At 41.0% G+C, this 20,919-nt stretch overlaps 1 protein-coding gene across 1 annotated transcript in view; it reads right to left on the bottom strand.

Moving 5' to 3' along the window:
* Positions 1-20,919, bottom strand: part of LOC124794802 (transmembrane protein 245) — a 248,886-nt gene that overhangs the window by 177,054 nt on the left and 50,913 nt on the right. Inside the window, exon 6 of the mRNA XM_047258459.1 lies at positions 7,190-7,318. Coding sequence (XP_047114415.1) covers positions 7,190-7,318 — 129 coding nt within the window. The remainder of the gene's footprint in view (positions 1-7,189; positions 7,319-20,919) is intronic.

Here is a 20,919-nt window from a genome sequence, read left to right as displayed (position 1 = left end):
GCGTCTCGTGTTAGGGTTCAATTCTGAGTTGAGCCGTATATGTTTTTATTTGTTAAATGCAGTCTGTGTGGCACGGTATCTGGCATCTTAATTGTCGTCAAGCAATTACAGTGAGTGTTCTACAAAGCACTTACATACTATGAACACAGCAATGGAAGTATGATTCTTTTCACTGCTCAGCTCTGAGGACAACGTATTCTTTTGCAAACATCATGCGGCCATTAATATGGAAATTATTACTGTCACTGGTTGCTAATGTGTTACATCTGAGCAGACGTAGGCCCTACTGCGTGTAGTATAAATGACCAGTACATGTTATTTAACCGTGTGATCCTTTTTAGCATATTGAAATCGATATCGTTTTTGTAGTTGCTATGTCCTATGACAGGTCATTTATTTCAGCAGTCAATTTCTGATTTGTCTGACCACTTTTTTGTTATGTTCATTGTTACAAAACACTGAGATGTAAATATCGGATACATGTAGCTTAAGAAATAGTGTATGCTACAATGTTATATGGCAGAACAAAACTGGCAAATAAAAATAAATACCCAGAATCAAACCCTTGACCTCATGCATGCTAATGCAAAACGCTACCTACTGCACCAACTGCACAGTACTACTACTGTATGCTGACAGAGGTGGTTACGTGATTACAGTGTTGCTAGATTGCCAATATTTAATGTCCACTTACTGATGGAAATATGGGTAGTATGAAATTTTGTGACAGACATTTTTGTGTTGCTAGCATGTGAGGAATTGTGCTACAAAGTCTGAAAGCACAAATTTTTCTTCACACTGTATAATGGTTAGGCAGAGATTTAGGAGCCACATTTTAAATTGTAAGACATTTCCAGGGGCAGATGTGGACTCTGACCACAATTTATTGGTTATGACGTGTAGAGTAAAATTGAATAAATTGCAGAAAAAGATAGGAAACTAAGGAGATGAGACCTGGATAGGTTGAAAGAACCAGAGGTTGCTGAGTGTTTCAGAGGTAGCATTAGGCAATGTTTGACAAGAACAGGAAAAAGGAATACTGCAGAAGATAAATGGGTAGCTTTAAGAAATGAAATAGTGAATGCAGCAGATGATCAAACAGGTAGAAAGGCAAGGCCTAGTAGAAATCTCTGGGTAACAGATTGATGAAAGGAGAATGAAATAAATTGATGAAAAGAGAAAATTTTAAAAAGCAGCAAATGAAGCAGGCAAAATGGAATACAAACATTGAAGAAATGAGATTGACAGGAAGTGGAAAATTACTAAGCAAGAATGGCTACAGGACAAATTTAAAGAGTTAGAAGCATATTTCACTGGGGAAAAGATGGATACTGCTTACAGTAAAATTAAAAAGGCCTTTGAGGAAAGGAGAAGCAGCTGTGTGAATATCAAGATCTCAGATGGAAAACCAGTACTACGCAAAGAAGCAAAAGCTGGAAGGTGGAAGGAGTATATAGATGGTCTATACAAGGGAGATGTACATGATGGCAATATTATAGAAATGGAAGAAGACATAGATGAGGATGATACGGGACATATGATACAGCATGAAGAATTTGACAGAGCAAGGAAAGACTTAAGTTGGAGCACAGCTCCAGGAGTAGACAACATTCCATTATTACTACTGATAGCCTTGGAAGAGGCAGCCCTGACAAAACTCTTCCATTTAGTGTGCAAGATGTATAAGACAGGTGAAATACTCTCAGACTTCAAGAAGAATACAGTAATTCCAACTCCAAAGAAATCAGTTGCTGACAGGAACAAAATTACTGAACTATCAGTTTAATAAGGCATGGTTGCAAAATTATTAACACAAATTCTTTAAAGAAAAATGGAAAAATTTGTAGAAGCCAATCTTGGGGAAGATCAGTTTGGATTCCAGATAAATGTAGGGACACACAAGGTAATACTGACCCTACAACTTATCTTAGAAGATAGGTTAAAGAAAGGCAAACCTACATTTATAGCATCTGTAGACTTAGAGAAAGCTTTTGACAATGTTGACTGGAATCTTCTCTTTGACATTCTAAAGGTGGCAGTGGTAAAATACAGGAAGCGAAAGGCTATTTAGAACTTTTACTGAAACCAGACAACGATTATAAGAGTTGACAGGCGGGTGGCACTGGTTGGAAAGGGAGTGAGATAGGGTTGTAGCCTATCCCCAATGTAATTCAATATGTACACTGAACAAGCAGTAAACGAAACAAAAGAAAAATTTAGAGTTAGAATTAAAGTTCAGGGAGAAGAAATAAAAGGTTTGAGGTTTGCCAATGACACTGTAATTCTGTCAGAGATAGCAAAGGACTCGAAAGAGCAGTTGAACGGAATGGATACTGTCTTGAGAGGAGGAAATAAGATGAACAACAACAAAAGCAAAACAAGGATAATGAAATGTAGTCGAATTAAATCAGGTGATGCTAAGAGAATCAGGCTACGAAATGACACACTTAAAAGTAGTAGATGAGTTTTGCTATTTGAAAAGGAAAATAACTGATGATGGTCAATGTAGAGAGGATATAAAATGGGGACTGGCAATGGCAAGAAAAGCATTTCTGAAGAACATAAATATGTTAACATAAAATACAGATTTAAGTGTTACAAAGTCTTTTCTGAAGGTATTTGTCAGTAGTGTAGCCATGTATGAAAACGGAACATGCACGATGAAAGGTTTAGATAAAAAGAGAATAAAAGCTGCAGAAGAATGCTGGAGGTTAGATGGATCAATCACATAATTAATGAAGAAGTACTGACTAGTATTGGGAAGCTGTGATGAAGCAAGCTGGGATCTCTTCACTTCCTCTCTTGTTTTGCCATCTGCATGCTTAAATTCATTTTATTTTCACTTTTGCCTAATTACCATTAACAAGCATGTGTACAATCCATGTTTCCATAAAAGAGAAAGGTTGGCCCTCAGCCTTAAGGAATATAGCACCAGTCTAATTGTGTGCTTAGTTTTGTGTATGTAATTAATTTCCTAATTTATTTTGAGCATTCCTAGTTAATGTATTTTGCTATAGGGTGAAATCAGTAATTGTTTCCTGACTCAGATTCCATAGTTGACTTATAAACAAATATAAATTATGTACTAATTACAAACATTTGGAACAAAAACTACTAGGATTCTTAAAGTATTTACTTGGCTCTAATCGAAAACATATTAGCAGTGCCACCCCTTTCTCCAAAATAATTACCACGTTTGTCAAAAGTATTGTTTGTATAACTATATCTGTTACTTTCATTATTTAACCAAATAATTTGGTCTAACCTTTCTGGTAGGAGTAACTGTTAAAAAGAAGGAATTTTTACATGTATTCAGTTAACTTATGTTTTAACTGTGATTTCTGTACTCAAACATCGAACAATGTATGGTTTCAGTTCCTATTATTGTAATGATATACAGGGTGTGGCAGTCAAACCTGCATTTATTATTAATGTGTGGAAGCGTTGGAAGTAGTGCGGAGTGAGTAACCAAGGTCACCACAGCATTCCACAACACAAAGCATTTCAGTAGCTATGGAGCAAAGGACTAAGCAACAACAGTCATTTGCAGTGAAAGCATTCTACCAAAGCGGTAGCTATGTAGCCGCTCAGCATTGTTTCCAGACTCATTTTTCAAATTAATCGTAATAGGCCGGTGTCTCCGGTTAACTCAATAAAAACTTAGGTCGAAAACTTTGAAAATATCAGTGAAACAACAAGGATAGGAGGTGGCAGAGTGAAGACAGTTCGTACTCCTGAGAGAATGTGGAACGTGTAACAATTGCTGTATGGAAAAAGCCCTCGGAGATCAGCTCGTAGACAGAGTGTTGCACTTGGAATTTCTGACAGGACCGTCCGAAGGATTTTCAGCTTAGACTTACATCACCACCCATACAAAATCCAAGTGGATAATGCTTCGAATAATAACGACTTCATGGTCCGACAGCATTTCTGAGAAAGTCTTTGGCAAATGATTGAAGAAAATGATGAGGTTCACAACCTCTGGATGACTGGCAAGGCAACTTTTCACCCCAATTGATATGTGAACAAACAGAACTTCAGATATTGGAGTGATCAGAACCCTCACCAACTCCATGAAAAACCCCTACACTGAACCAAGGTAACAGTTTGGTGTGCAGTGTCCTCATTGGGAATAATAGGTCCTTATTTTTTTGAAAATGAAAGAGGGCAATCTGTTACTGTGAATGCTGAGCACTATTCAACAATATTAAGGACATTCTTCATACCTCAGCTTCATCAATATGCAGTGAATGTTGAAGCATTATTTCAACAAGATGGAGCAACAAGTCCCACAGCCAGCATGAGCATTAATGTTCTCAATGAAGTTTTTCCTAAGCGGGTGCTTTCCAAGAATGAAGCAATTGCTGAGAGAATTCCTCAGGGTATGCTCCATCATGTGATGGACAACTTTGTAAATCGCCTGTGAGAATGCCGCAATCGATAAAGACACCATCTTGCTGAAATTACTTTCAAACAATGAAAAAAAAAAAGTGTTGATATTTCTTAAATGCTTTTTAACATACAATAAGATTGTATGAATAAAATTTTGATATCTGCATCCGTGTTTATTTTACATTCATTTAAAAAATGCAGGTTTGATTGCCGCACCCTGTATAAAGGACTGATTTTTGCTCCCGAGACAGTCAGTCCACGGTCGATTTTCAGATGTGGAACATGTATTGATTAGAATAACAACAATGCATCAATTTAACAGTGGAATAAATGTAACACAAATAGGCCATGTGGTAGAACAATTAATGACAATGTCTCTCTAATTTATTTGAAAAATAGTGTCACACATACTGTATTATTCTGCAAGAACTGTGAACTGTTTGGTTAGGTTTTTTTTGCTCACAGATAATCAACAGTAAACCACTGTAGCAATGTGCCGATACTGCCTGCAACCTGTTGATGAGGCTTTTCAACATTTACCAAAAGCAAACTGGCCATATAATTGTGTAATATTGGGAGGTTGTGAACAGTGAAATGAAAAAAAAGAACTGTAAAATGCAATAGTGCTACTATTGGCTACATCATTTACAGTCATCAATGTTGAACTTCCACCCCCCCCCCCCCCCCCTCCAGTACAGTCAGTCAGTACGTCGACACCAAAGACTATCAGCAAACAAATAAAGCAGGCGAACACCACAAAGCCAAGATGTTTGTGGCACAGCTTGACCAAATGGAGGGATCAGTTGTAGGACACATTCTGAGATATCAAGGGATCACCAATTTAGTACTGGAGGGATGTGTGTGTGTGTGTGTGGGGGGGGGGGGGGGCATAAAAATCATAGAGGGAGACCAAGAGATGAATACAGTAAGCAGATTCAGAAAGATGTAGGTTGCACTAGCTATTCGGCGATCAAGAGACACATACAAGATAGAGTAGCATGGAGAGCTGCATCAAACCAGTCCTCGGACCGAAGAAATGGTCATAAAGATTTAGAACAGGATTGTTCAAACTTTTAGGCTACTGGAGCCACATTGGAAGAGGATGAGTTTTTTTGGGCACACACAATATACTTAACTAACAGTAACCACTTTGGGAGGGGAGAGGAGAGAGAGAGAGAGAGAGAGCGAGAGAGAGCGAGAGAGAGAGAGAGAGAGAGAGAGAGAGAGAGAGAGAGAGAAGGACATCATGTGGTGAAGTTTCAAATTGAAAATAATTCTTCATAACTTTGCATACATGAAATTTTATATTTTAAGAGGAGTTTATGTAGAAACAATAGGGAGATGGAAACAATAAAAGAGAAACAAAGAAGTGATGTAAGGGGAAAATCAAAATAAAATAAAAAACACAATAGAAGGCTGAAAGGATGCTAAAAGAAGAAAGTAAAGACAAAAGCAGAAGTAATAAGAAGTACTGAAACAGGTAGAAAAGGAAAAATGATGTGGATGAATAAGCAAGGGCAGAACTGAGAGACTGTAGAAATAGAGAGGAAGATAGCACAATATCAGAAAAGGATAAAGGAAACAGGGAAGAAGTGGCAGAGAGCTGTGTACGTTATCATAAATGGGAGGTAGGATTGGCACACACTGAGAATAGCAAGGCACCAAAAACTGATTCCCTAATATTAATAGGCAGTTGCTCCAACTACATATTGTGCCTTATCAATTTCAACCGTATCATCCCATTGGTATTTTGCTGCATAATGCCCAACGCTAGTCTCAGAATGAGGTAGTGAAAATCTCTATGTACAAGAAACTTGTAAACTGAGACAATTTGTACATCGTCCTAAAAAACATGGGATTCCTGCAATTTAATTATTTTAAATATCATGTCACCAAATAATAATTCTGAGATACATCCACATACACACACCGTCTGTGGTCATGATATCTGGGCTCTTATAGATATAGACCATAGATAGACCAAAACCTTAGCACTTGCACAAAACATTGTATTCTTCAATACTGTTATCGTTGAAATAGGGCTGATTATAATACAAGAATAATTGAGCAGTTACATTTAGACAATGTTCTTAACCTCACTGGACTCGCATTTGGGAGGACGACGGTTCAATCCTGCGTCCAGCCATCCTGATTCAGGTTTTCCGTGATTTCCCTAAATTGCTCCAGGCAAATGCTGGGATGGTTCCTTTGAAAGGGCACGGCCGACTTCCTTGCCCGTCCTTCCCTAAACCGATGAGACCGATGACCTTGCAGTTTGGTCTCTTACCCCAAAACAACCCAACCCCAACCAACATATCCACACATATCTTAACCTCATCCTTTTAAATGTAACTGCTGAAGATTGCTGCAAATTCGAAAAATTTTCTCAACAATGAAATCACATAATACTGATATTTTCTTTATTTGAGTTCCCTCTTTTTCTGTTAATTATTTTGTCTTTCCTTGATAATTTATTTTGAAATATATAACTTTTTATGAGCTGCTCTTCATCGCCCCTCTGTGTATCCCTCACAGTAGTTTATTCGCATTTCCTTCTTTTGTTTTAATCAGAATCCAGTAATTTGTTACGAGTTTATGCCATCATGTTTGACTTACTGACTGGATGTACATCGTTACAAGTAGTCTGAATCTGACTGCTGGTGAAACTTCTGATTCATACTCTGAATCTACACATTCATTGTCTATGTTTTTGAACTTTTTTGTCTGCTTGATTTCTGCTGTTTCATGGCTTAAGTGTTTGATATTGGATTATTAAAAGTTTGATCAATAAATTTACCTGAAGTGCAAGAAAAACTGAAGTACAGCACAAAAATATGATTAATGCCAGGATTACAGTAATGCTTGCAGCAGTGTCGATTAGGTTTTTAATCGCTTCCACAAGTTTTTCATTACACCTGAGGAATATCTGCAACACAAAATGCAACAGTCATTTTCACAGTTCAGTAGACATACAATTCAAGATATTTTAAACAATAGAAAATCCAGTCTGGAATAAAAACGATATGAATTAGGATAGACTGCTACTCACCACATAAAGGGGGAATTCTGCAACTGACAGGCACATTTAAAAGAACAGTAAGCTTTTGTATCAGTCCTCTTCCTCCCAACCCCCCTTTTCAGATTTATAAAATTGTACATGAATTCACACATGCACAACTCACGTACACATGGCCACTGCCACCTCCAGGCTCTAAGGCCCTCAACCAACTGGAGACAACAGTAGTCTCTCTCTCTCTCTCTCTCTCTCTCTCTCTCTCTCCACAGCATTTTTATCATCTGTTAAAGGTTAAAACAGCTGTTCTGCCAAGCAGAAATTTTTTTGTCAAAAACAAAATTTTACTTCTATATTATGAGTGGCCTCTGTCAGCAAAATACATCAGCTGCTATAACACTGTGATGCACAATGGTGTGTTCCTTAAGCTCTTACATTATCAGAAAAATTAATATGCAGTTATATACATAATGGATTGTAAAATAAAATTAGAATGTGGTTATATAAACAACTGATCTCTGATAATGAAACAGTACACAAAGAAACTCAGGCATAACTCATTTCCCTAACAAGGAACTTTTTCACATTCTCTGCTGTGGAATAGAGTGCATACAATCAGTACACCTTTTGTTTTTATGTCTACATGCAAATAAGAAGAAACTTCATGGAATTAAGATTCCTTCTTCTCATCCTACAGTCAAACTTGCTGTATCACCTTTGGCCTCTATGTTTGTCATGACCACACTAGAAAGTTTCAGGTATTCAACTTACTGTTTTTGGTTGTAATTTAGCAAATGGAGTCTCAATTGCTACATGTATGAAGTGCATATATGTTTCTCTTTAACTACAATATTAAATCTTGTGATGCTATGCATAGAGGTAAATCAGGAACTGATGTTTGATCTTGTATCACGATTTGAAAATTACTTGAGCTTGTATTTTATCACATTCAGACATTGACCTATCACTAGTAGAGATGTATAATCTATTAATGATAATTGCATCTAATAGTGCCCCCTGAGAACTTCTCACTACCAATCATATAAGTAGAAAACAATATCTCCATGAAACGGAATATTTTTATATAATACTAACTGCTGTCATTACGGACTGTCCCCTATGACAATCATACAGTAAAACATACAAGATGGGAATCCAAATGGCAGGTCACAAGTATCATGACCTCGACCTCTACCCTACTGCCTCCTCTCCCCCTCCCGCAAAGCACAGGTGGAAAAAAAAAAAAGTTACATATATGAATTCCCAAATTTCTTGGCTAACTTTTGGAGAATAAAGTAGCACAAAAGCTAAGATAATCAAAAACATAGAGGAATTCTAGAAAATTATAAACTGTGTATAACATAAGATAATTTTCAGTTTCTTGTGCACATCGATGGGTTCGTACTGTGTCTGCCTCCAGGGAAAATTACAGTCAGGTAAAGGCGACCATTCACAGAGCGGCAATACCTGCTGCTGACAACATATCTGACATGATTCTTGGAGTCACAGGCAAGACTGAAAAGCCAAAGGCAGTCGAATAAGGCAAGAAAAAAAGGGAAAGTACTTCAATACTGAAAATTGAAACAAACAGCTGTATTGTTAATCCAAAGGTCATTTATTCAAAACATGCTACCAGTGTCGACACAAAAAAGCACCATGTTCAGAGCCCAAGCATAAATCTGCTATCAGCTTATGAACCACAGTGACAAAAAGCAATGGAGTCTTCAAATGGAAACAGTACGACTTATTAAGCATGTTACGCCAGCATGTGCAACCAAGTAGGTCGAGTGCAGTGGGGCCAAAATTAACAGTGCCGTTTACTGAACAAACTACAAGCTCAACATGAATCAGACCAGATATGTTACTGAAATCACTGACGATAATGTGGAAAAGTAAAGAAAATGGTGCGGCAGAAAAGTCTGATCCAAAATTATTGAATTTCAACCAAAAATGATGTTCTTCAGGAGTTGCTGAATGAAATCAACAGCAATCCAGAACTTCCAAAGGTAGTTATAAACAGGAGACCAAACAATGATACATGGGTTATGATATCAAAACCAAGGCCCAATTGTCCCAACTGAAACCACCTGAAGAGCTGAGACTGAAAAAATAAATAAATAAATAAAAAAATTGGCATGTTCAATCATTTGTGAAGGTTTTTCTCGCGGACTTCTTCGATTAACATGGTGTGGTGTCACCGCCAGACACCACACTTGCTAGGTGGTAGCCTTTAAATCGGCCGCGGTCCGTTAGTATACGTCGGACCCGCGTGTCGCCACTATCAGTGATTGCAGACCGAGCGCCGCCACACGGCAGGTCTAGAGAGACTTCCTAGCACTCGCCCCAGTTGTACAGCCGACTTTGCTAGCGATGGTTCACTGACAAATTACGCTCTCATTTGCCGAGACGATAGTTAGCATAGCCTTCAGCTACGTCATTTGCTATGACCTAGCAAGGCGCCATTACCAGTTACTACTGATGCTGTAAAACATGTACCGTCAAGAGCGATGTTCACCAATTATGGATTAAAGTTAAGTATTCCAGCAGCTACGTACTTTTTTTGCTAGTATAATTACCTTGTCCTGTTCCAGACCTCACACCAGCCTGCGGAGCTTAAACGTGTGCCTTTCGGCTTCCTCATAGTGGATTGGCTGTCTTGCCAATCCACAACAAGTGGCGATGAGTCCACACCGCGTTCATAACTATACTGCCCTGATTTACTTGTGTAATGGCTTCGCCACAATCTCCAGATGTACTGTCCGAATTTTATCGCTTATAGAATCAGCAGACGCAGGCCTTACTGGATGCCCTTGGACAGCTCGTCCAGGGTCAACGTGCAATGCAAAACAATGCGGCAGCCGCCGCTTCACCGCTACCGCAGCCACAACAGGCAGTTGCACCAACTTTTCGTCCTTTTGATGCGGCACTGGAAAGCTGGACGGATTGGTCACGCCAATTTGCATTCCATCTCGCCGCCTACAGAATTCAAGGTAATGAGCGGCAGCCTTATCCTCTTTCGTCCGTCGGCATCCACACGTACCATGTGATAGTCAAATTATTTCCCTGACGCGATGTAGCAACTCTGTCCTACGACGAACTTTTGCCTGCATTAGACGCATATTTCAAAGAATCAGTCAATGTAGTTGCGAAATGGTATACCTTCTTTCGTACGAAACGTACGGCCGGTCAGACTAACAGGGAGTGGGTTGCAACCTTACTAGGGATTGTGCTTTTGATTGCCAATGTGGACTCCCTTATTCAGATACTACGGTGCGTGATGCAATTGCACAGAACGTTTCTGATGTTCGTATACGGGAACAGATTTTGAAACTAGTCAATCCCTCCCTTCAACAAGTGATGGACATATTGGATCGGCAGGACACATTTGACTTTTCTCAGGAATCATTTGAAACTGCGCCCCCCGTGTGTCACGTTAACCGGCCAGCCGGGTGAGCTGCACGGAACAGTAAACAGTCCTCGCGCTCGGCCGCGCCAAAGCCACCTGGCTCTCAGCCACGTGTACCACGCCAGCAAGCAAATGCTGTGAAATCATGCCCGCGGTGTGCTACTAGACATTCGCGTGAGACTTGCCCGTCACGCCAGGCTATTTGCTTTTTCTGTAATAAAAAGGGCCATGCTCAAAGTGTTTGCCAGAAAAAGCTCAAATCGGAAGCTCAAAACCATTCCAGGCCCTTTGCTTCGCGCCGGAATCGAACCAAGGATGCTCAGGCTCGTGAAACTTCGCCTATGGAAATTCATGTAGTTCACTCCACTCCGCCCAGTGCTACTCTCTCTCACAGTGACTGTGTTCGTCACACAAATAGTGTGCGTCGACATCGCCGGAAATCCCGTCAAGTCTCAAGTGATTCTGTACCAGTGTCAATTCACATTGCACGAGACAGTCGCTCTTGTCGTCAGCAGGACAATAAACTTTTAGTGGACTTGGACATTAACGGCAAAGTGATACCATTCCAGCTCAATACCGGAGCTGCAGTTTCATTGATCAGTCACGACACGTACAAACAGCTGGGCACACCTCCGTTGCGTGCCGCACATGTTAAGTTAAGTAGTTATTCGGGACAAGCGATCCCTGTGTTAGGACAGTGCAGCCTTCTTGCAATACAAAGGACAAACAAAACATGTGTCATTTTACGTCCTTTGTTCTTCTTCTGCAGTGAACTTGTTTGGTCTCGATTTATTTCAGTTGTTTAACTTGTCTATAGTAAATCAGGTCCTATCAGTGAACCAGACTGTGCCTTCAGACAGTGCTTCTCGTCTCTGTGAGGAATTTGCAGACATTTTTGCACCGGGTCTCGGTTGCGCTAAGAACTATAAAGCACATTTGGAACTGAACGTAAATGCGCAACCGAAATTTTTCTGAGCACGCAATGTTCCCCACGCATTGCGTGATGAGGTCACAAAAACATTACACGATTTGGAATCACAAGGTCTAATTGAACTTGTGCAGGCTTCTCTCTGGGCATCCCCCTTAGTAATTTTGCAAAAACTTTCCAGAAAATTGAGACTTTGTGTGGACTTCAAGGCAACAGTGAATCTCCAACTAGTGACTGCAACTTTTCCTTTACCCCGCCCGGAAGATCTTTTTGACAAACTGTGCCCGGGTAAATATTTTTCGAAGTTGGACCTAGCAGATGCGTACTTGCAAATACCGGTGGACGAAGAATTCCAGCGCGTTTTGGTGGTTAACAAGCATCTTGGTTTATATCGATTCAACCGACTGCCATTCAGATGTGCATCCGCCCCTGCATTGTTTCAGCAATATCTACAAACTGTTTGTGCATCGGTCCCTACTGCAGCAAACTATCTGGACGATATAGTGATCTCCGGAAAGACAGAAGAAGAATATTTAGCCAATCTCAGAACATTATTTCAGGTCTTGCGACAAAATGGTCTTCGCTTGCGGAAGGACAAATGTGTGTTTTTTGCTCGTGACTTACCATACCTGGGACATGTACTCAATGCCCAAGGCATACATCCCAGTCCCGAGCACCTCCGTGCCATACAAGACTTGCCTTCGCCGCAGAATTTGAAGCAGCTACAGAGTGTGCTGGGAAAAATCAATTACTATCATCGCTATGTGCGCCACACCTCTTCCATTTCAGCTCCGCTTCATCGCTTACGCCGTAAAGGTGTTTCGTTCGTCTGGACGACGGAATGCGAACGCGCTTTTCGCCAGTTGAAATCGGCGTTGCTTTCCAATACTTGCCTTACGCCATTCGATCCCCGGAAGCCCCTTTTGTTGATGGTGGATGCATCGGATTTCGGGATCGGTGCTGTGTTTGCGCACAAAGATGGTTCGCACGATCGCCCTTTTGCCTTTGCGTCTAAATTGCTCTCGTCTACGCAAAGAAATTATTCATAGATCGATAAAAAAGCATTGGCTCTCGTATTTGGTGTTACAAAGTTTCATGATTTCTTGTATGGTCGTCACTTTACCATCATCACAGACCATAAACCGTTGACATCGCTTTTTCATCCGAACAAGCCTGTACCTCCACGTACAGCGCAGTAATTCATTCGCTGGTCTATTTTCCTCTCGCAGTACCGCTACAATATCTTGTATCGCTCCACTGCTAAGCACGGAAACGCCGATGCGTTGTCCCGTTTGCCTGTTGCTGAGGATAGAGCATTCGATTCCTCCGAACTTGCTTGCATGTTCATTGATTCGAAAACCGATGACGTAGTCGAATCGTTTCCGATTGATTTTTGTCGTGTAGCTACAGCCACAGCTGCAAATCCTGTCCTTGCTACCATTCTGCATTTCGTTGCTACTCAATGGCCCTTGTCAAAGTCACGGATCAGGGATCTGTTGATTTGCCGATTTTTTGCTCACAAGGAGAGACTTTTTGTATGACGTGGTGTTTTGCTGTTGCGTTCTGATAATGATCAGTCCAGTGTCGTGGTCCCACGTTTCTTACAGTCCTCTGTCTTACAGCTTCTCCACCAAGGACATTGGGGTATAGTGCGAACGAAACGACTAGCTCGTCAGCACTGTACTTGGTTCGGAATCGATGCCGCGATTACGAATATGTGCTCTTCTTGCATGGTGTGTGCCGAACAACAATCAGCACCACCGCGAAAATTTTTTGTATGGCCAAAAGCCTCTTCCCCTTGGCAACGCTTACACATCGATTTTGTTGTTCCATTCTGGAATGCTCGATGGTTGGTTGTGGTAGATTCTTTCAGTAATTTTCCTTTTGTTGTCTGGATGTCTTCCACGACGTCATCTGCCACCATCCAAGCGTTATCCGCTATCTTTTGCATTGAAGGTTTACCACAGACTATTGTTTCCGACAATGGCCCACAATTCATGTCCGCAGAATTTCAGTCATTCTGCAAGGCCAATGGTATTCAACATCTGACGTCCGCGCCATTTTCGTCACAGTCAAACGGTGCCGCTGAACGATTGGTCAGGACTTTCAAGTCACAGATGTTGAAGTTGAAAGAGTCGCATTCTCGGGAGGACGCATTATTGCTCTTTTTGTCGTCGTATCGCTCTCAGCCCCGAGATGGTCGCTCGCTGGCTGAGTTGCTTCACAGTCGCCCTCATCGAACTTCGATGTCTTTGCTACATCTGCCGCATCAGGTTCCTGTGCAGCGGCAGACACCTGCTTTTGATCCAGGCGACGTTGTCTACTACTGCAACTATGTATTTGGTTTTGGGGGCGTCTGGTGAGGTGCGTCGGCATCTCAATCAGCTGCGCCTCTGTCGTCGCACGGGATCTGCCGCTCCCCGTCTGCTTTCAGCGACGGTGCCATCCGGTCAGCGCCCTGGGAACCCATCTACTGGCTCGCCTCAGCCCCAGGTGTTACCGACACTGCCTTCCATTTTGCCCCATGGCGACGCGACGCAGCCGCCGCCTGTTCTCCCGCTGGCGCCGCCCGCAGTGGACACGTCGCTGCATCCACCGGGCGCCTCCCTGGGTCACGCGCCGCCGATCGCTTCCCGTGACCAGTTGTCCTCCGCCATGGAACTCTTGCCCGCTCCGGACCGTATGTCGTCTTCGCCCATCGGGTGCCCCAGCCCGACGGAGGTCGACCCTTCGGCCCCTCCTGTCTCTCTACGGGCGCGTACACCGCATGTTGGCGTGCACCCTGAAGCAAGTTTTCAAGCGTTTCCTAGCTCCCCTCCGTCCAAATGGCAGTGTGCGGGTGGCACAGCCTCGCCTGTTGTTAGGCTCCCCACCTCGTCACACACGCCAACATGGGGTCCTCTCCACGGCGGGCAGAAGCCTTACGCCACAACCGTCCGCCGATTTGCGGGGGAGGAATGTGGTGTCACCGCCAGACACCACACTTGCTAGGTGGTAGCCTTTAAATCGGCTGTGGTCCGTTAGTATACGTCGGACCCGCGTGTCGCCACTATCAGTGATTGCAGACCGAGCGCCGCCACATGGCAGGTCTAGAGACACTTTCTAGCACTCGTCCCAGTTGTACAGCCGACTTTGCTAGTGATGGTTCACTGACAAATTACGCTCTCATTTGCCGAGACGATAGTTAGCATAGCCTTCAGCTACGTCATTTGCTACAACCTAGCGAGGCGCCATTACCAGTTACTATTGATGCTGTAAAACATGTACCGTCAAGAGCAATGTTCACCAATTATGGATTAAAGTTAAGTATTCCAGCAGCTATGTACTTTTTTTGCTAGTATAATTACCTTGTCCTGTTCCAGACCTCACGCCAGCCTGCGTGAGCTTAAACGCGTGCCTTTCGGCTTCCTCATAGTGGATTGGCTGTCTTGCCAATCCACAACACATGGGATAGTGCATTATGAGTTCCTGCCTAACGGTTGCAGAGTCAATAAGGAATACTACCTGGAAGTTACATGCAATTTGTGTGAAGCACTCCAAAGAAAATGACCATAACTGTGGCAAAACAGCTTGTGGAAAATGTGTCATGATAAAAGCTTCCACTTACGCCTCAATGTTTGTTCGTGATTTTTTGGGAAAAATATAAAAATACACAAAGAACTGGCCTGCAAATCTCATATGAGAAATCCCAGTACATAGAAAGAGTGCCACAAGACAAATTGCCTATTGTGACAACCCATGGGAAAATCGTACAAGTACCACATTTTAAGTACCTGGGAGAAATCATCCAGCCATCAGGGATCAACCTAAAGGCCAATGAGGAAAGAATAAAAAAACTACAGAAAGCATATAAACTCACGTGGAACTATTATAACAAAAAGTCCATATCCATTAACACAAAACTGAAGCACTACAACACTGTCGTACTTCCGGAGGCACTGTATGCATCTGAAACAACACAAATAGGTGCGCAAACTAAAATCAAAGAAATAGAGAAACAAGAAAGGAAAATTCTCAGGAAAATTTTTGGCCCGATACAAGAGCAAGGAATCTGGAAGAAGAGACCAACATCAGAATTATATAAATACACAGACAAGATTACAGATACAATAAGGAAAAGAAGAATGCAGTTCTACGGACATATCCACAGGATGAATGAAAACAGAATTTCAAAGCGAATTCTTAAAGTCAACAACTCAGGCAGGGGAAAAACAAAATGGATAAAAGAAGTTGAAGAGGACCTCAGACAAGCACACATAACAGTAAACGATGCAGAAAATAGAACTGAATTCAGGAACATCATCAAAAAACATAAATTTGACACCACAACCCAGAAGAGACCAGGATGCAAATGGACAGCGGAGCGAAAGAAACAACACAGTGAACACATGAAGAAAATTTGGGCTCAGAAAAGGCATAAACAATCATCATAAAGGAATTCAAGTTCAAACACTCTCTTAAATGGGAATAATCAAAAATAATAATAATAATAATAATATAATAAAAATGTTATTATGCCTCAGCCATTGCATCTGCTGTACATGGCCCCTATGACTTCTTTCTATTTCTGAGGTGGAAGAGAATCATGAAAGGACATTGCTTTGCTACTATCAATGAGATAAAACCAGAACTACTGAATGAGTTGAACACCTTAACGAAAAGAGAGTTCCTCAAGTGCTTCCAAGAATGGAAAAAGAATTGGAAGAAGTGTACTACAGCTGAGGAGGATTATTCTGAAGAGGACAAAGTTGATGCTGATGAATAAATACAGATTCTTTAAGAAAAACAAAAATTCCCGTTACTTTCTGATCACAACTTACATATACCTACAGGATAAAACCAGGAGCTCCACGAGGCTGTTTCGAGATGATGATGTTTATAGGAAAGCTAAAAATCCAGAAGATGGTAGTGAAATACAGGAAGACGTATGGAAGTTCAATAACTGGAGGTGGGGTTCACAGTTGATGCTGAATGTAAATAAATGTAATGTACTACACATAAACGGGCCTAGACACACACTACTGATCACATATTACTGTCGGTGATAAACCTCTGAAAACTATAAAACCATAAAATGTATAGGAGTAACCATCCAGAGTGACATTAAGTGGAAAGACCACATAAAACAAATAGTAGATGCCAGACAGTGTCATTGGAAGAATATTCAGGAAATGCTATTCATCCATGAAAGAAGTGACTTAACAAAGCACCTGTAAGAATGATTCTTGAGTATTGCTCATCAAAGCTGTAATTTCATATATCTTTATTATACCGCACTACTGAGCTTCACTTCTGTGCCTGAGCTACGACACTAGTGTCCCTCATAATAACGTTAAGGGTAACACTGCAGTTACTGCCATAGGTTTCGGATGTTCTAATGGCCAAGAGTTTTGATTTATTGGGAGGTGAAATCTGCCTCTTTTCAAAACTTATACAGAATACTCCAGAAGGAAATGTTCTGAAACAGTTCCAAATCAATTGGGGATAAAAGCTTACGTTGGTTGTTTCTCCCTTCTTCTGCGGTACAACTGCAAACCAAAATATATGAAATATATTGAAGTAAAGAGAGATTATATTGAAAAGTGGCAAACTGTTTTCTTTTTATGCCCTTCAAATGGTGATACAGTCAGAAACTTGTAGAACTACTCTGATAACTTAGACGAATGAAACAATCATGGGTATCTTTTATTACCTCATATGAGATTTAATCATAAATCACTTTCAATAAAACCTTATCGTAAGACTACAAAACAGTTTGGAAGCCAAATAACAGCAAATCAGGAGTAGTTGTACATCAGATTGAGGAATTATCCACTACGGAGACCCTCACCGCTTCTGTCCCTAGCTCCTTGTTGTTACTCATTATTTTGTTCAGCAAATAGTGCAAGTTTACTGCTTTTGTGTACAGCACTAGCACTGAATCTGACAATTCATCTCTCATATTAATATACTGTTTAAAATCTTGAATTGCGTTACTGTTAACCCTCTGTCGGCAAACCTAACAAAGCCGCCTTCATTTAATGTCACAATGCCAAAGACCCTTGGGAAATAATGGTAACCTACAATAATCAATAGATGCAAGGGGTTTATACTATTAATTCCTTGGGTCTTCATACAGAATGAAAACTTTACTGGCAGCACAATGTTCTTGTATACTCTATCTCAGATTTTTGTATTAATAATACATTTTTTCACTATGAAATAATTTGTCTTAGTTGGTCCACATTGCATAATTTCATTCAATAATATCATACAGAACAACTCCATCACCACCTTTCCCTTCCCGGGAGCGGAAAGACTTACATTGGAAGGAAAAAGGGACAGGTATACACTCGCACACTCACACATATCCATCCGCACATAACAGAAACAAGCAGACATACGTAAAGGCAAAGTTGCCACCGCTCATACCTCACCTGTCATTCAATAACATCTTTGCCTCTGTACTTCCGTCTCGACTGACACCTCTGCCCAAACTCTTTGCCTTTACATATGTCTGCTTGTGTCTGTTATGTGCGGATGGATATGTGTGTGTGTGCGCTAGTGTATACCTGTCCCTTTTCCCCTCCAAGGTGGGTCTTTCCGCTCCTGGGATTGGAATGACTCCTTACCCTCTCCTTTACAACCCACATCCTTTTGTCTTTCCCTCCCCTTCCCTCTTTCCTGATGAAGCAACCGTTAGTTGCGAAAGCTTGAAATTAGCGTGTGTGTTTGCATTTGTTATTGTTTCTATCCCGTACCAACGCTTTCGTTTGGTAAGTTACAGAATCTTTGTTTTTAGATATACTTATCCCACGTGGAATGTTTCCTTCTATTATATATGTTGTTGTTATGGTCTTCAGTCCTGAGACTGGTTTGATGCAGCTCTCCATGCTACTCTATCCTGTGCAAGTTTCTTCATCTCCCAGTACCTACTGCAGCCTACATCCTTCTGAATCTGCTTAGTGTATTCAACTCTTGGTCTCCTTCTACGATTTTTACCCTCCATGCTGCCCTCCAATACTAAATTGGTGATCCCTCGATGTCTCAGAACATGTCCTACCAACCGATCCCTTCTTCTAGTCAAGTTGTGCCACAAGGTCCTCTTCTCCGCAATTTTATTCAATACCTCCTCATTAGTTATCTGATCTACCCACCTAATCTTCAGCATTCTTCTGTAGCACCACATTTCAAAAGCTTCTATTCTCTTCTTGTCTAAGCTATTTATCGTCCACGTTTCGCTTCCATAAATGGCTACACCCCATACAAATACTTTCAGAAATGACTTCCTGACATTTAAATCTATACCCGATGTTAACAAATTTTTCTTCTTCAGAAACGCTTTCCTTGCCATTGCCAGTCTACATTTTATATCCTCTCTACTTCAACCATCATCAGTTATTTTGCTCCCCAGATAGCAAAACTCCTTTACTACTTTAAGTGTCTCATTTTCTAATCTAATTTCCTCAGCATCACCCGACTTAATTCGACTACATTCCATTATCCTCATTTTGCTTTTGTTGATGTTCATCTTATACCCTCCTTTCAAGACACTGTCCATTCCATTCAACTGCTCTTCCATGTCCTTTGCTGTCTCTGACAGAATTACAATGTCATCGGCAAACCTCAAAGTTTTTATATCTTCTCAATCAATTTTAATTCCTATTCTGATTTTTTTTTTTTTTTTTTGTTTCCTTTACTGCTTGCTCAATATACAGATTGAATAACATCAGGGATACGCTAAAACCCTGTCTCACTCCCTTCCCAACCACTGCTTCCCTTTGATGTCCCTCGACTCTTATAACTGCCATCTGGTTTCTGTACAAATTGTAAATAGCCTTTCGCTCTCTGTATTTTACCCCTGCCACCTTCAGAATTTGACAGAGAGTATTCCAATCAACATTGTCGAAAGCTTTCTCTAAGTCTACAAATGCTAGAAACAAAGGTTTGCCTTTCCTTAATCTATTTTCTAAGATAAGTCGTAGGGTCAGTATTGCTTGACGTGTTCCAACATTTCTACGGAATCCAAACTGATCTTCCCCAAGGTCGGCTTCTATCAGTTTTTCCATTTGTCTGTAAAGAATTCGCGTTAGTATTTTGCAGCTGTGACTTACTAAACTGATAGTTCGGTAATTTTCACATCTGTCAACACCTGCTTTCTTTGGGATTAGAATTATTATATTCTTCTTGAAGTCTGAGGGTATTTCGCGTATCTCATGCATCTTGCTCACCAGATGGTAGAGTTTTGTCAATTAAGGGATCTGACATTCCACGCTCCGATCCGTAGAACACCAGTTTTCTTTCTCCTGATAACAACATACTCTTGAGTAGTCCCTGCCCGGAGATCCGAATGGGGAACTATTTTACCTCCGGAATATTTTACCCAAGAGGACGCCATCATTATTTAATCATACCATAAAGCTGCATGCCCTCGGGAAAAATTACAGCTATAGTTTCCCCTTGCTTTCAGCCGTTCGCAGTACCAGAACAGCAAGGCCATTTTGGTTAGTGTTACATGGCCAGATCAGTCAATAATCCAGACTGTTGCCCCTGCAACTACTGAAAAGGCTGCTGCCCCTCTTCAGGAACCACATGTTTGTCTGGCCTCTCAACAGATACCCCTCCGTTGTGGTTGCACTTACGGTACGGCTATCTGTATCGTTGAGGCATGCAGACCTCCCCACCAACAGCAAGGTCCATGGTTCCTGGGGGAGGATATAAAGCATTACCGGAAAAATAAGGTGGTCAGAATAAAATGCCACCTCCAGCTGCTCATACAACTGACAATACTGGTCATCACTGACAGTCCGTATTGTCCCTTATGTTTCACTTGGGAAAATAAACTGCTTTCTTTTAAGTAACCAACCTTAAAGTACACAGTTATAACAGATATGAAGACGCCATCATTATGAACAAAGAAATTTGTCACTGATGCATGGAGATGTTAGATATGATGGTACTATTTTTTTTTCAACTTTTTCAGCAGAGTATAATATAAAACAGGAACTCATTCCTTATGTACTAAAAATGTTATTTATATGATATTTGCAGAACTTACACCCTGGATGCAGTTTCTTGTGAAGTGAGGGCATGTGAAATTATTTTTGGTGATCCATCAGTCAGATGGGGATGTTACGCTTGGCAGCCCCACTACTAAATCAGAAAACATTAACTTGCTTCCTATTGTTTCTGAAATGTGGT

Source organism: Schistocerca piceifrons, chromosome 4, assembly GCF_021461385.2.
Source record: "Schistocerca piceifrons isolate TAMUIC-IGC-003096 chromosome 4, iqSchPice1.1, whole genome shotgun sequence".
In the NCBI taxonomy this organism is placed as follows: Eukaryota; Metazoa; Arthropoda; class Insecta; order Orthoptera; family Acrididae; genus Schistocerca; species Schistocerca piceifrons.
The sequence above is the reverse complement of the archived record's forward strand: the minus strand, read 5'-3'. Positions and strand labels throughout refer to the sequence as shown.